Below are 14,032 nucleotides of genomic sequence, written 5' to 3'. Positions count from 1 at the left end.
TGACTCTCGTCCTTACGTTCAACATATGAAATTAAGTGTCGAAAAATCGCCACTCAGGCTGGAAAAGGTACGTGTGCGCAACAGAACAACAGTAAAAGCTGGAGAATGTGCACTACGTAGCATTCTGGAGTTGCTAGTAGTTCAGTGTGCTAACTTCGATTCTCACAAGAAAGGCTAGTCTTTAAGAAACTTATGCCTGTGGAATTCTTTCTCAACAAATGTAGTCGAATATGGACGATAAGAGTGCATGATTTATGCGTTGTAAAATGTTAGTCAAAACTATTAAGTCGCATTGAGTCACCAGAATTGACCTAGCATTTTAGCATAGGTAGCTATGGTACCTTTTTAGGTTTAAGATATTTTAAATTGTGGTCAGCTGTATTAAAATTATTCCCTAACAATGAAGGCAGTAAGTGCTGTACTGTAATATTTCCCCCTTCTTGCTGTCATTCTCCACAGAGATTCCTGAATGTTTCATCTTGAGATACAAAAGAAAGGTAAGAATTGTCATGAAACCTCATTTTGACTGTGAGCTTGTCACTTCTGTCGTGGGGTATGCTGGGTTGACTGATATGTGCCTATAAAAAATATTTTAGTATATTTTATTGTTTAGTTTTGAGAGGTTTAGAGTATTAGAACCACTCTGAAAAGAAAAATGACAATACAAGATCAAAGTCGTACTCTTATGTGAATTAAGTACTATTTTTCTTTTTTCTTTTTTTTTTAAATCCATGATGTTCAAGATGCAAAGTCGTATCGTATAATAATTAGATCAAAGTCATCAAATTACGAAAATAGTCCTATTTTGAGGGGGGGGGGGGAATGCTTATTTGAGGATAAGAGTCATGTATTTTAGAAGAAAGTTGTTTCACATTTTCTCCTGAGAGGCGGGGTACACCCTGAACTGGTCACCAGCGAGTCGCAGGGCACATAAAAACAACCAACCATTCGCACTCACACCTACGGGCTATTTAGAGTCTTCAATTAACCTACCATGCATGTTTTTGGGATGTGGGAAGAAACCGGAGTACCTGGAGAAACCCCACGCAGGCACGGGGAGAACATGCAAATCCACACAGTCGAGGCCGGATTTGAACTCGCATCTTCAGAACTGTGAGGTAGATGTGCTAACCAGTCGTGCACCATGCGGCCCAAGAAGAAATGCACACATGTATTCTTGTAATATAACAAGTAATTTGTGGTGCGATTATTTTATTTTTATTTTTTATTGTGGCCCTGATACTCTTTTCATTGAAAAATTATACAGTTTGAAGTGCAACCAAAATTTTCTGGATAAAAATCCTCCAAAAGTCAAACTGTGATTTCAGCTCACTGAGCAGATAAAGGATTAACCCCACGTGTGTTTTGCAAATTTGTGAGTAAATTGAGATGATATAATTATTTCATTGTACAGTAAATATCTTTTTTGTGTCATTTTTGTTTGTTGGTGCATTGTGACAAATTGCAAAATGTGCTCACAAAAAAACTATGAATATTGGCCGTTTGGGCGAAATTTATACCTGTTGTGAATTTTTCCCTTCAGCTCCTTGTTGGAAAACAGCCACTTGCGTCAAAAGTACTGAAACAGTTGGACATGTCCATTCAAAAGTGTAGAGAAGGTCAAATTAAGTTCACCTGTAAAGGTTATAGTTCATTTCAGGTTCATACTGAAATTTCACCAAAAATACCAACATCCCTAACATGTGAGTACTGTATGTGCCTTGGATCAGTAAAGGTTAGGAATCACTGAAGGAAAGCACTTCCGAGTCCTAATAGTACAGTACTGAGGGACAACCATGTTTCTTTCCGGTCCCTTGTGGTTATGCAGAAGAACAGCACCCTCTAGGTACAGGTTGTCCCATTACCTTCTTGTAACATATGCATGGTGGCCCATGGGACACGTGGTGTTAAGTATGTGCTCTTCTATGTGTTTTCTTAAACGGGCATTCAGGCGAGTATGTCAGAATACTGCCTCTTTGCCGCAGAATGGCTGGCTTGCGCTCAATCAAGGTGGTGTGTGTGTGTGTGTGTGTGCGTGTGTGTGTGCGTGCATACATGTGCACGTGTGTGTGTGTATGTAGGTGAGCGACAGGGAAGTGGCGCAATATCAAGTGCTTTGCGCATTTTGGACATGGGCAACGTACTCCTACATGATCACTGTCTTCCCTGACAGCTCACCTGTTGGAGCTTGGCAGGTATTATGTGCAGCGAGCGGGGGCGAAGCCAGGGAATGTGAAGGGGCTTGCAGGCAGCCCCCGCTATTATGTGCTGGAATCTGCCAAGGCTTGCTTTTGGGGTGGGACGCCATGACCTCAGGCAGTGGGATGAGTGGGTGCGACTTCTCGCAATAGAGAAGGAAAGTAGTAGCAGGTTAAGAAAGGGAGGACAACCTTATTTAACCTTAAACTACACGTGATCGTAGCACACAGCTCCATAGGCTGATGTGAAAGCGCGGCTTGGGGAAGCATGGGTTAATCATTTGTCTGATTGAGTTTATGACTTTAGCAAGTGTCCACTTCAGAGACACGGGGAGAAATTTCCACTTGACTTTTCTGCTTGGTGGCAGGAGGGAGGAGGTGGGGGAGGCGAAGAGAGGCTGTTTCTTTAAGAGCGAGGGTGAGTGAGGAGGAGAGAGAGAAAGGGAGGGACCTCTTTGCCCTCCAGAAACCAGGAAGGGAATTGAGTTGATCTGCTGCTGCTTGGTTAGCGCATACGGGGGCTTTAAGCCTGCACAACAGTGACAAGAGGCAGGGAGAAGGGAGAAAGAGCCACAGAGAGAGAGAGAGAGAGAGAGAGAGAGCGCTCCGGAGAGGAGGAGAGCGGAGGGCTGCGCTAACCCCACAACAAGCAGCACCACGGCCATCGCAGGTGAGCTAAAAGGCAGCCTACCATCCCCTCGCTTGCTGCCCTGGGCCTGTCAAGCAGGGGGTGGGGGGGGGGGGGGTAGGGCCAGCGGAGGAGAGTGGGAGGAATAAGGGAGGAGGGTGAGCTGTGGGGGGCGGCTGGCCTGGGTGGTGGGTCACCAGTCAAGGTTCCTCTTTTTGACACTTCCCTCACACTGCTCGAGAATTTGAAAAGTTTACGGTTACGACTTTTCAGGCAGGTGGAAGTACTTGCAGGAGGAGGGCGACGAGAGAGCGGGAACTGTTATGAATTAATAATAAAGTCAAAAGCAACTTTTTGTGACAGCGCGATGCGCAGCATGGTCCTATGTTGTCATTTTGGTCAGGAGTTTGAGGTGTGTGTGAAATGTAATGCCACCGTGAGCCCCTGACAGAATCCACCGCTCACGTTTGTGCATTTTATTTGGATTCTTTTTTTTTTTTTTTTTTTTTTTTTTTTTTTTTTTTTTTAATCATTTGCTTCATGCCTCATCTGTACTTTAATACCTGGCAGCCTGTTAGCAATACACTCCAGTGTATAATTCAGCCCCGGAGTGCTTGCGTTAAAACAGGCTCGGAGAGCGTGGAGGCGGGCGAGGGCCGAGGGAGCTGGGGGTCGTAGTCCTGTGCCGTGGCTGTAAAACAGGTCAAGCGGGCTCCCGGAACACCATCTCCCAGAGTCCTTTGCCTGTGGCAATCCAGGAAAGAGAGCAGCCGCCAGCCTATCCCATCGAGGAGGTGTGGCGTGTGAGCGGTTGTAGGGCCAATAAGCAGAGCTCATGCAGATCCCAGTTGTGGGCTGAAAATAGAGGGGCGTGGGGTAATGATGGTTGCTGGAGGGGAAAGGGAGAGGGGGGGGGGGGGGTCTGTTTGTGTGGGATCAGGCAAGGGCTTGCCTGTATGACTAGGGCCACTCGCAAGTTTCCTGTCTGGTAATGCTCGAGCCCTGCCCAGAGACGCAGGCAGCAGAGCTGGCCCACAGGCAGGCAGGGGAGGCAGAGCTGGGGACACTTACCTCCTATTTGGTAAGAACACCAGAAACACACACACGCACACATTGTCTTGAGAAGTGAGTCAGGCAGGAGGGATGGAACTCACATCATGTTGCCAGTGAAGGAGTTCAGAGTTCTTGACCCACTTGCACATGAAGTAGGGAAAGGCAAATGGGTCAATGTGCTGCACAGCTCCTCTGCTTCTGTTCTCATGCAGTTTTTATTTATTTGAAGACACGTTCTTATGACATTCTATAATTATTAGTGTGGAACACTGAAGGAAGTTGGCAAATGGTCTGCAGCTGTAACTTTTAAGACTTTCAGTCAGGTATTTTTTTTTTTTTAGACTCCCCAAACCACATAAATAAAGCTCTATAGTTTTTGGGGTGGTGGAGACTTCACTCTTGCTTACGAGCATCTAGCTCCAAGCTCACCTGCCTCACTTGTGGTTTTAAGCACCATGCCTTGCATGGGAACAAGGCATGCATTTGTTTGGCTGGACATACTCGTTGGACCCGTTTTGTTGTTGCTCTTTTAATGTGGGCACGAAGAGGGTACTTGAAGACGCCCAAATGTTTGGAAGCAGTGTGGTATGCTTCTCAGAAGGAAGCAGCAAGGACACTTTTTTTCTGTCACCCAGTGTTCAATGTGAGGGCATACAATAGATACCGCCATTGTGATCGTCCTGATTCCACTCATTTATGCTACTTCTCAAGGTGCCGCTTTGGACCACGGGGGCATAGTTGGCTCAAGCAAATCCCACCAAGAGGTTAAACTAGGACGCCATATGTGTTGGTGTGCGTAAGTGTGCACGCATGCATGCATGTGTGTGCGTCTGTGTTACCAACAATAGATTCCAAGGGAATTGCAGGGGACTTCAGTGGCTGTGGGCTGGTCCAAGACACCACCCATCAATTTGGCGGTGAGGCTGAATACAGTTTGATATTCCTGTATGTTTGTGCCTCTACCACTATAGCCCGAAACGAGCAGCTTTTGAATGACTGAGAAGACAGGTTTGCCTGATGTCGCCGTGGCAGTTTGAAGCTAGACATTTTTTGGGATTGAATTCTACAGTACGCTTTATAACACGTTTTTTAAATGTGAATGCTAATGATGTGTGATGGAATCCTCCTGTGTTTTTTTCAAGCTTCATACCATGCTCCTTTCCTGTTGCGTTTGCTATATGTAAATTAATGAAGTTACACATTGGAACGTCGAAGGTTGAGCACATTGTCTTGAGGAACGCAATTTTGACTTTATCCAACAAGTAATAATGGAAATAGAAAGAATCCATTGTGGCTATCATAAAATCTTAACTAGCTGTACAGGTAATGTTTTGAATAACACTTTAACAGCCCAAGATGTTTAATAAAACAATACCTTCAAGGGATCCCACGAAGCTGATGCTTCAGAACCATAAAAGAGAAGATACAGCTGCCTTTGCTTTTTATTCAGGACCCAAATTAGGCAGGATATTGCCACAACTATGGACGACATCCTGCAATTGGATAATTAGATGCGTGACGACTTCCGCGTTTGGTGTGACGTCAGAAATATTTGTCGGACAATTGCTTCCAACACAAAAGGGCAAGCGAAGTATCAGGTGGTAAACTCAGGCATTTCGGTAGTTTACAGTAAATATTTGTCTGAAAAAAAGTTTTGCCATAAACCAGTCAAAAGAAAAACTGTCAGTATGGCGGTAAATGCGCATGGCTTCCTGTGTTGTGGTTCAGATTTTTACGCCATGCACCGTTCCTAACTTTTAAAATATCGTACAAGTACGTTAGGACCGTCGTAAACTGAGGAGCCCCTGTTACAGCTACAATAGTACCCCAGAAGGCGCAAAATGGTAGCTCAACTTCATCCCTGCCATTCTATGCATTTATTACAGAATAGATGTAAGGGAAAAGGAGGTTAGGTAGTGGGAAAGGGGCTAATCTTCAAGCATGTTAACTTTAAATGTCATATTGCTGATGCAGATAAATTTTCTTCGTAGTGTTTGCCGTTAACTCACATTAGTGCTAAAAAAATATTAACCACTATAAAATGGCAAATCAGTACGAAACACTTTGGTACTAAGTCAGCGGCTTACGTTGTACACGTGCAACCTTTAAGGCATATTTTTCCCAACCAAATGATGCGACCTAATTTTCCCATTTTGAGGCAACCCTGCAAATGCACATGATGTGTGGTGGAATCCTCTGGTGGTGGTTTTTTTTTTTTTTTTTAAGCTTCATACCAAGCTGAGTCATTTCTTTCCTGCTGCGTGTAAATTAATGCTAAATCAGAATCCAATAGCTTTAGCAGCCCCTTCCCTCACTGCAGCCTCACTTCTTCCCTTGTGTTTGGTTCCCCTGGTCAGCTGCTCAGTATAGCACGGCTTGCAGCCACACAGACCCCTCTCTGTTGTTTTCCTGTTGTTGTGCTGGTGTCTAGGGGAAATAAAGGGGCTTCTTCTGTTCTCTTCTGGGACATTTATTATGGCCAGGGCAACACTACCTGATCAAATTAGGTTGAGCAAGAGAAGCTTGGGATGTTTTTCAGGCTAGAGGTGAAGACACTGAGATTTTTTTTTTTTTATGTTCATGGCGTGATGCAAAAACATGCATTCATTAAAGGCTCTCATCACATGCCCACTGTCTATTTGGATATTGCTAAAATAACTAGCACAGAGACCACAGCCGCCTTTTAATTAAGCAGAGCGGCGGCGGCGGAGTGGTCGGGACGGCGACATGTGACCGATGTGACACTGTTGATGTTGATTTAGGAGAGGAGATGGGTGGGTTGCGTTTGAGGTTGGCACGTCACAAGAGGACTGGCGTGATCTTAGCTGCTTCGCCTCCTCAGCGGAAGAGCAGCAAGAGAAGGGGAAGTGAGGTGATGCGTTGCTGCTGAGATGGAGCAACAGTACAACCTAAGAGGGAGGCACAGACAGTGGGGACAGAGGGATTGAGGAAGCAGAGAGCTGGTCATCTGATTACACAGCGGCTTCTATTACATGTTTGCCATAGACTCGGAGGAAGCCGTCCTTCCCGCTTAGTCTGCGTGCGGCCTCGCTGGTCCCGCGTCGGGCTCGCCAACATTCTGCTGGGCCGTACGTCCCTTCTGAAGCCATGTGTTAAGATTTGGTCACACTTCCCAGTTTGTAACATGGCGGCCTCACAGTTACTCAAGCTTAAAGGAAGCGAGTGTTGTCTTAAAATACAGCTTTGCATAAGAAGAGCGTACGTATGACAAAGTTGTGGTTTTGAAGCGCTTTAATCAATGTAATGGCATCATGGAACCTCTAAGGTTTAACACACTGTTTATTGATGCTGGTTGAGTTTCAAAGTTCTCATTTCAAAACAACATTTCCCCTTAGCAATTTATGTGAATTAATTTGTTTTTGACTGAAAACTGTCACCTTTGCAAAACTGTATGTTTTAAGTATGTTTTAGGTTTTAATACTAAGATTAAGACATTAAACAATCAAGTCTTAAACGACAAAAGCAAGATGTGAAGTTGGTTCACGTCACAAATACACCCCCTATTTTTTTACATTCCTAATTGTGTAAAAACGTTAAGGACTGTTTATAACATGCCATTAAAATAATAAAACACTCGGGTCTTGCGTTTAATGACAAAACCATATTAAATTCTCAACACCCCTGTAACCTCTTCAGAGGGGTAACAGTGGAGTCTGGGAAGTTAACCACCATATAATAATGCTTCAAAATAAAGTAAAACTACTTAGTCTTTGACGATACCGTCAGTCAAATAACAGAGAAGTAATAGGAAGGTGTTTTCAGAGCAATGCTGTCAACTAGAGACAATTTATGAATACTGATGTAGTATCATATTGTACTGAGCATTCAGACCGTTGCATGTTCCATTCCTGGTTTTATGTTTATAATCACACTTCTCTACCATTTCCGGTAGCCTTAGTGTGGCGGCAACACAAAAATGGAAACTTTCTAGTCAGACCTCTAGATGCTCATCATCACAGTTACTGAAGTCTTGTGTCACATCATGTATTATGTTAGTTTGAAGTAGTTGAAAAAAATCCAAACGCTTGTTTGATTTTTGAAGCGTGTTTTTCCAGAACATTTTAGTTGAAATAGGACTGTTTTGGTGGCTTTCAGCAGTGGAGGTTACACTGTCATTAGCAACTGATTTCATTTGATCTTGATCTTGTTAGGATCTTTTCAAATTAATAATTACATCATCTTAATATTGTGTATATATTCTTTGCAGTTGATAAAATTGTCAAAATTTTCAGTTGCACACACGTCTGTATCCAATGTACTTGTTATACTATAATGGGTCTGCATAAGGGCAAAATAACTTAATGACCCCCTGCTTGCTTCCTCAAATGAATCTTTGCCCCACCTGTGGGTGTTGAGCTTTTCTCTTATTGAAGCAGGTTTTACCAGCTAAACGAATGAGATCTAAGTTTATAATTGACATCTGAGCCGGATTCCAAGGCCTTGTACACTTTGCAGTTATCAGTGGTTGTGAGTTTAATAACCGGGCCTCACCCAGTACCACTTCACTCACTTTCTGTGTGTTCACCAGCACTTCCTGCTCAGTTGCAAGCGAACGCCGCGAGACCCAGAGCGGCTTTTGCAACGTCAGTTTTATCAGCTGCTCACCCTCTTCCTGCTTGTCTCCCACGAAGACCAATCGCTTTTCCTTCCACAAGTCTCCTGGCATCAGTCACGTAGTTGTCATGGCACTTGTTCAAAATACGCTTTTGCCACGGTGACAACACACAAACACACACACCCATACTCACCAACCCTCTTTTCCGGTATATTGCACTATCTAACCTTCAGTCTTGTTGATTTGAACCAGGCTATTCCATCACAGTGGATGTTTCCTTGAAGTGTTTAAAAGTGTTAAAAGGGGCAGAGACAAAGGCAGTTTAGGGCAGCGATAAGGACTTTGTCTTTGACTTTATGTCTGTTATCCAGTGTTTGTACTTGATTTCTGTTGCACACTTATCTTAAGACCCTGGTCAAAATATAATGCATGAGTCAATGAAAATTGATATTTTATAGTCTGTTACTTGAAAAACTTCACTTTTGTGACCAATGAGTCACTTAAGTTTGCACTGATAAGACTCTTTTGTCCAGCAAATCTCAGAGGAATAACAGTAGATCTGACATTTATCAGTCCGTGCTTTTTACACAGAATCTATATATTTATAAGTTAACACCAGCATGCTGTGTGGTAAAAGTATAAAATGGTGTCAAATAGGGCTTCATTTGAGCATCGTCATCGCAGTGTATGTGTGTGGAATAGTCGCATCGCAGGGTCCTGGGCAATGTTATATGTATTGATATGCATTCAATCAACTGTAATACTAATAAGTGACTAACAGAGGGACCTGGTCGGACATGCTAATAAGAGTAGCATCGATGTTCTAGTAAATTATAAACCATCAAACAACACACACGGAGCAGCTCGAAGTTCTAGATATTTTTTTGTTTGCATGTTGAACTTCAAACCCTTTTATATACAGGTACGGCTCTAATAATACCTCAAAAGAAAGAAAATTCTCAGTTTGATTTGGTCCCCCATTCCATTGGCATTACTACACATCAGCAATGGGGGTAAGACAGTGAAAAATGCTTATACTAGAAATATGAAAGAGAGACCCTACATTCTAATAATTATTTAAAATAATAATAATAATAATAATCACAGAAGCACATTTAATCAACTGGTTAGAACTTGTTTTGAACGATATAACGCCTCGTGTTCACTAAAACCTCAAAATCATTTTCCTTCAAATGTGCTGTCTATCTAAAACACATCTGAGGTTTTTCACGCTTAACATTTTTGCCTCCTTGTTTGTGGACATGAATGGTATTTGCTAGCAAAGACAGACTATTTGATTCACAGCAGTGGATATCTTTCATCTGTGTTTCACATAATGTCGAATAGGCCGAAATAAATCGCCACGTGACTGACGAGCAAATTGGGTGTGGCTACTAAACACACAAGTACTAATTGCCACTATTGAGACTGTCGTTTCATGCCTGAAGTGTATTTGGGTAATGTGCAGCTTTGTTCAAAGAGGTTGAGTGACATGGAAGGGATGAGGCGAAGGGGTTGGAACCCAGTGTATTTCAATCAGCGTTTGACTTGCGAAGCAGGACAGGGGTTCTTATGGGCAGACTTGAGAATGGCCTCTTCAATGGAAGTAGAGCGATAAGGATACGGACAGCCGCCACCCTATTTTGTACCGGGTGTTGGGCTCTGTGGCCTGAAAGCATGAATTAGTGATAGGGAATGTTGCGAGCCACAAGGAGGTGCTGGGGATCAGGTTGGTTGCAATGTGTTTTTTTAGTCCACGTTAGGTCATCTAAGGACAGGTGGCTCCAGCATGCAGAGGAATCCCTCCATGCCTCTTTGGCTCTCACTTCAGTGTGTGTGTGTGTGTGTGTGTGTGTGTGTATGTGTGTGTTTTATCTCCTCTCAGCTCAGCGTCTTTACCCCTACAAAGCCCTGACCCGGGGTCAGCTCCTGTATGTGCCGAGGATAACGTACACAAGCTCGCAGCCAAAGCCCGCTCGAGTGCAGGTGCTCGAAGTCAGGTCTGGATGGGCACACGGAGATCACTTTCCACCTTCAGAGGATGTGACCGGAGGCCATTTGGTGTCTCTCTCTCTCTCTCTCTCTCTCTCTCTCTCTCTCTCTCCCTCTCTCTCTCTCTCTCTCTCTCTCTCTCTCTCTCTCACACACACACACACCTGCATTTCCTTGCATCCTGAGCCATCAGCTCTCTTTTTAGTCTTTGTCCTCTGCTTCCTACACTTCATTCTCTGCATATTCAGATGAGGCCTCCTCTAATACAATTTATGAATTTGCTCGTCCTGTCAGACTGTTTTTTGTCATTGACGGTGTAAATGAGACTCCAATGACTGGATGCGCTTGTATTGTGGTTTTTTCACACGCATTATATGATCTTGTCTTTTAATGAACATACCACTAGAGTGGAACATCGCAATTTATCATTTGACCAGAATTACCGTGAAAAGTATGCCGTGAAGTTCAAGTTCAAACCATTGTTACTCATGATGTCCTGTAAGACCTCTGTGCACTTCACAAAGGGCTCAGTTCAGTGGGTAACAAACGATTAACTGATGTTTTGCTTTTTTTTTTTTCTTTACCTTTTTTGCAGCCTTTTTGCCATAGTGGAAGAATTACACCAGAAATTGGGTGTAGCAGTAAGACGTCAGCATGACCATATGCTTTGTCACGTGTCATCAAAGTTAACAGAAAGTTGTTGTTTAAAATTAACAAACCCAGGTGGCAGGGAGATTGAGTGGTTAGCACATATGCCTCCCAGTTCTGAGGTTGGGGTTCGAATTTCAGCTCCAGCCTTCCTGGTTGGTGTTTTCATATTCTACCCGTGCTTGCATGGGTTTTCTTGTGGTACTTCAGGATTCCACATTCCAAAGATATGCATTTTAAGTTCATTGAAGACACTAAATTGTCCTCAGTTGTGAATGTGAGTGCAAGTGGTTGTTTGTCAATATGCGGCCTCTGATTGGCTGACGACCAGTCCAGGGTGTACCCTACCTCTCTACCGAAGTCAACTTGGATAGGTTCCAGCTCCCTCAAGAGCTGAAAGAGGATTAGCGGTCTAGAAAATGGATGCAATGAAGAACAAACCTGTGTAACCTTGAGTGACATTTGAGACGGTTAAAACATCAAACGCATTAAAGTGCATTTGAGGCGTGAATCAACTTCCTATTACACCTTCATCAAGTTAAGCCCATTTCATGCTTGTGTAACAGTTTAGGCTGTTAAAATGTTACTTAAAATCATGTGTGGCTCATGAAGGTTGTATGATAGTGACAATTTTACTCTATTTGTTTCCATTTATTCCTGTGGGGAAAAATAGTTTCAAACTGCTTGATCAGCGTTCCAGAATGCATTGTTTGCCCTTAGCGCTTCCACTCTATTTTCATTTTAATACTCCCATTAATTGCATTGTATGACCTCGCTTTTTTAATGATCATGCCACCATTTTAGGTAACAAGAAATGCTCTTTGCTCCTACCCCTCGACTCCAAATGAGAGTAAAAGGCCAATTTTGAAGGTGTGGCGACAGATAGGCGTAGTTGGTTGAACAGTGCAAAGATAGGAGGGGAACATGAGAGGTGAATGCAGGTGAACAGGTGTGAAGGAGGAGAGGCAGCCAGGTTAGGCAGGTTTGGTGGGGGGGCTGCAGTGTGCAAGCATACCTAGAAACTAATCTGCTGCACGGTCGTTAGAACGCTTGCTCATATTGAGAGCCTAACACACACACACACACACACACACGACCCCCCCCCCCTCCCACCCCTCCCGGTCTCACCCCCTGCTGCCTCACCCTGGCAGATGGAGAGGAGAGGGTGGGCGGTAGATGTGGGATACGTGTTTATGTGTGTGTTTGTGTGTGCATTATTGATGTCTCTTTGATGGCACAGCATTTGTGTGTGTGTGTGTGCATGCGAGTGTGTTGATACAGGAATTGAGGGTGGCTTGTTCTCTCGAAACCCCCCTCCCACTGCGCAGGCTTCAGTCGATCATTTTAATCTCCCCCCCACACGTGAGCAAGGGGACAGCCTTTCCTGAAACTTGGCACACAGTGCAGGGTGGGGTAACCAGCTCAGACCGGATTGACAACCTCCCTTTTAATACTGTTCCCTCGCAGCTTGTTGTGTGTCCTCTTCCTTGTGGAGTTTTTTCCATAGGGTCCTCTATGGCAGCCCCCCTGCCCCTCTCACTACTTCCCTCTACCTTTTTTTTTTTTTCTTTTTTTTTTTACTTCTTCCACCTCCCTCGCTCTCTGCCCTGGCTCCCAGCTGACAGCCCAGCTCCCAGCATGCATTTTGATCTCCACTGCCCTCTGCCTATCTGTCCTCCATGACCTCTTGCACAAGGGCACAGACACGCGCACACATGGGTGTAGGTGTTTATGAGACACACCTACCACCTGCACACATACAGATAGTACATTATGTAGTAGGCTACATGTCCTAACCCACGGATGTTGTTTAAGAAGGCCCATTGCTTCACTGAATTTGTATCAATTTACTATTATGAACAGCATTTCTGTTAGGCCACGTGTATTTTATCTTGTAATTGTACTAGAAGTATACAGTACTATCTGATTAGCATATTCAAAATATAACATATCCTGAATTTCCCTAACGGGATTAATCATCTATCTAGCTATCATCACGCTAGATAGTGGGTTCGACCTTGTGGATTTCGTTTCACTTTTGAGGCAGGAAAAGTTATTTTTTACTCAACTTCAGTGGGATTTGACTTTGGAGTGACACAGTTTTCTACTGAGTACTGTACATCACATTGTCCATGGTAACTGTATTCTGTCTTGTCGGTTTGAAGTGAATGTGTAGATAAAAGTAGATTGAATAGAACGGGAAAAGACACCACACTCATGGAGGAGGGGCCTTTTGTGCTGTATGACACGGTTATGATGCCATAAGTCTTTGATTTGCTTTTTGTTTTTTTTGGGCAAATATTTATAAAAACATCACTTTCATATTGCTCCACTGATTCAACTCAGCACAACTCAACTTGAACCAGAAATACTCATTAGTACGTTTGTTTACAGTACCTTTCATATATGACCATACTTGACTGACTTTTGGCTTTGGCTGAGGTAATAGCTTCCTGGTATGGAATTGTATAATTTCCTTCATGTTCTGGTTTAAGTACGCTGACTTTTTGGCAGAGTTTAGTTGTCTAGGCGGTGCTACGAGGCAGCTGTTGGATCATCAAGTTTGATCAATGCCATAAACTTAGGACTAATACAGCTGATTGTTTTATAATTTGTTCTAATTTGTTTGAATGATGCTAAGAATGATAGTCAGCATATCTGTTTTTATCAGTTTTGATCTGAAGCTTCCTGTATAGATATTAATATGCCGGTTTTGTGTCGTTTCCCTCTCAGACAGGCAGACAGACGGACGGCAGGACGGATACACGGGTGGGGGCTGTGCTAGGCGGCTCGGCGGCAGGCTGGTGGAAGATGTCGTCCGGAGCCGGCGGGAGGGGAGGAAGGCGGCTCAGAGGGACGGCAGGCGGCGGGGGCGGCGGAGGCCGAGGAGGAGCAGGAGAGGCCGAAGAGGGTCCTGTGGGGATCCCCTTCCCCGAG

At 43.9% G+C, this 14,032-nt stretch overlaps 1 protein-coding gene across 1 annotated transcript in view; it reads left to right on the top strand.

Annotated features, from left to right (window-relative positions):
• Positions 1 to 3,786: 3,786 nt before the first annotated feature.
• Positions 3,787 to 14,032, top strand: part of zbtb7a (zinc finger and BTB domain containing 7a) — a 26,627-nt gene continuing 16,381 nt past the window's right edge. The window contains exons 1-2 of the mRNA XM_061683884.1: positions 3,787 to 3,907; positions 13,829 to 14,032. The exon at positions 13,829 to 14,032 is cut by the window's right edge and continues 360 nt beyond it. Of these exons, the coding sequence (XP_061539868.1) occupies positions 3,818 to 3,907; positions 13,829 to 14,032 (294 nt within the window). The 5' untranslated portion in view covers positions 3,787 to 3,817. The remainder of the gene's footprint in view (positions 3,908 to 13,828) is intronic.

The sequence above is a fragment of the Phycodurus eques genome, chromosome 8, assembly GCF_024500275.1.
Source record: "Phycodurus eques isolate BA_2022a chromosome 8, UOR_Pequ_1.1, whole genome shotgun sequence".
Lineage (NCBI taxonomy): Eukaryota > Metazoa > Chordata > Actinopteri > Syngnathiformes > Syngnathidae > Phycodurus > Phycodurus eques.
The sequence above is the reverse complement of the archived record's forward strand: the minus strand, read 5'-3'. Positions and strand labels throughout refer to the sequence as shown.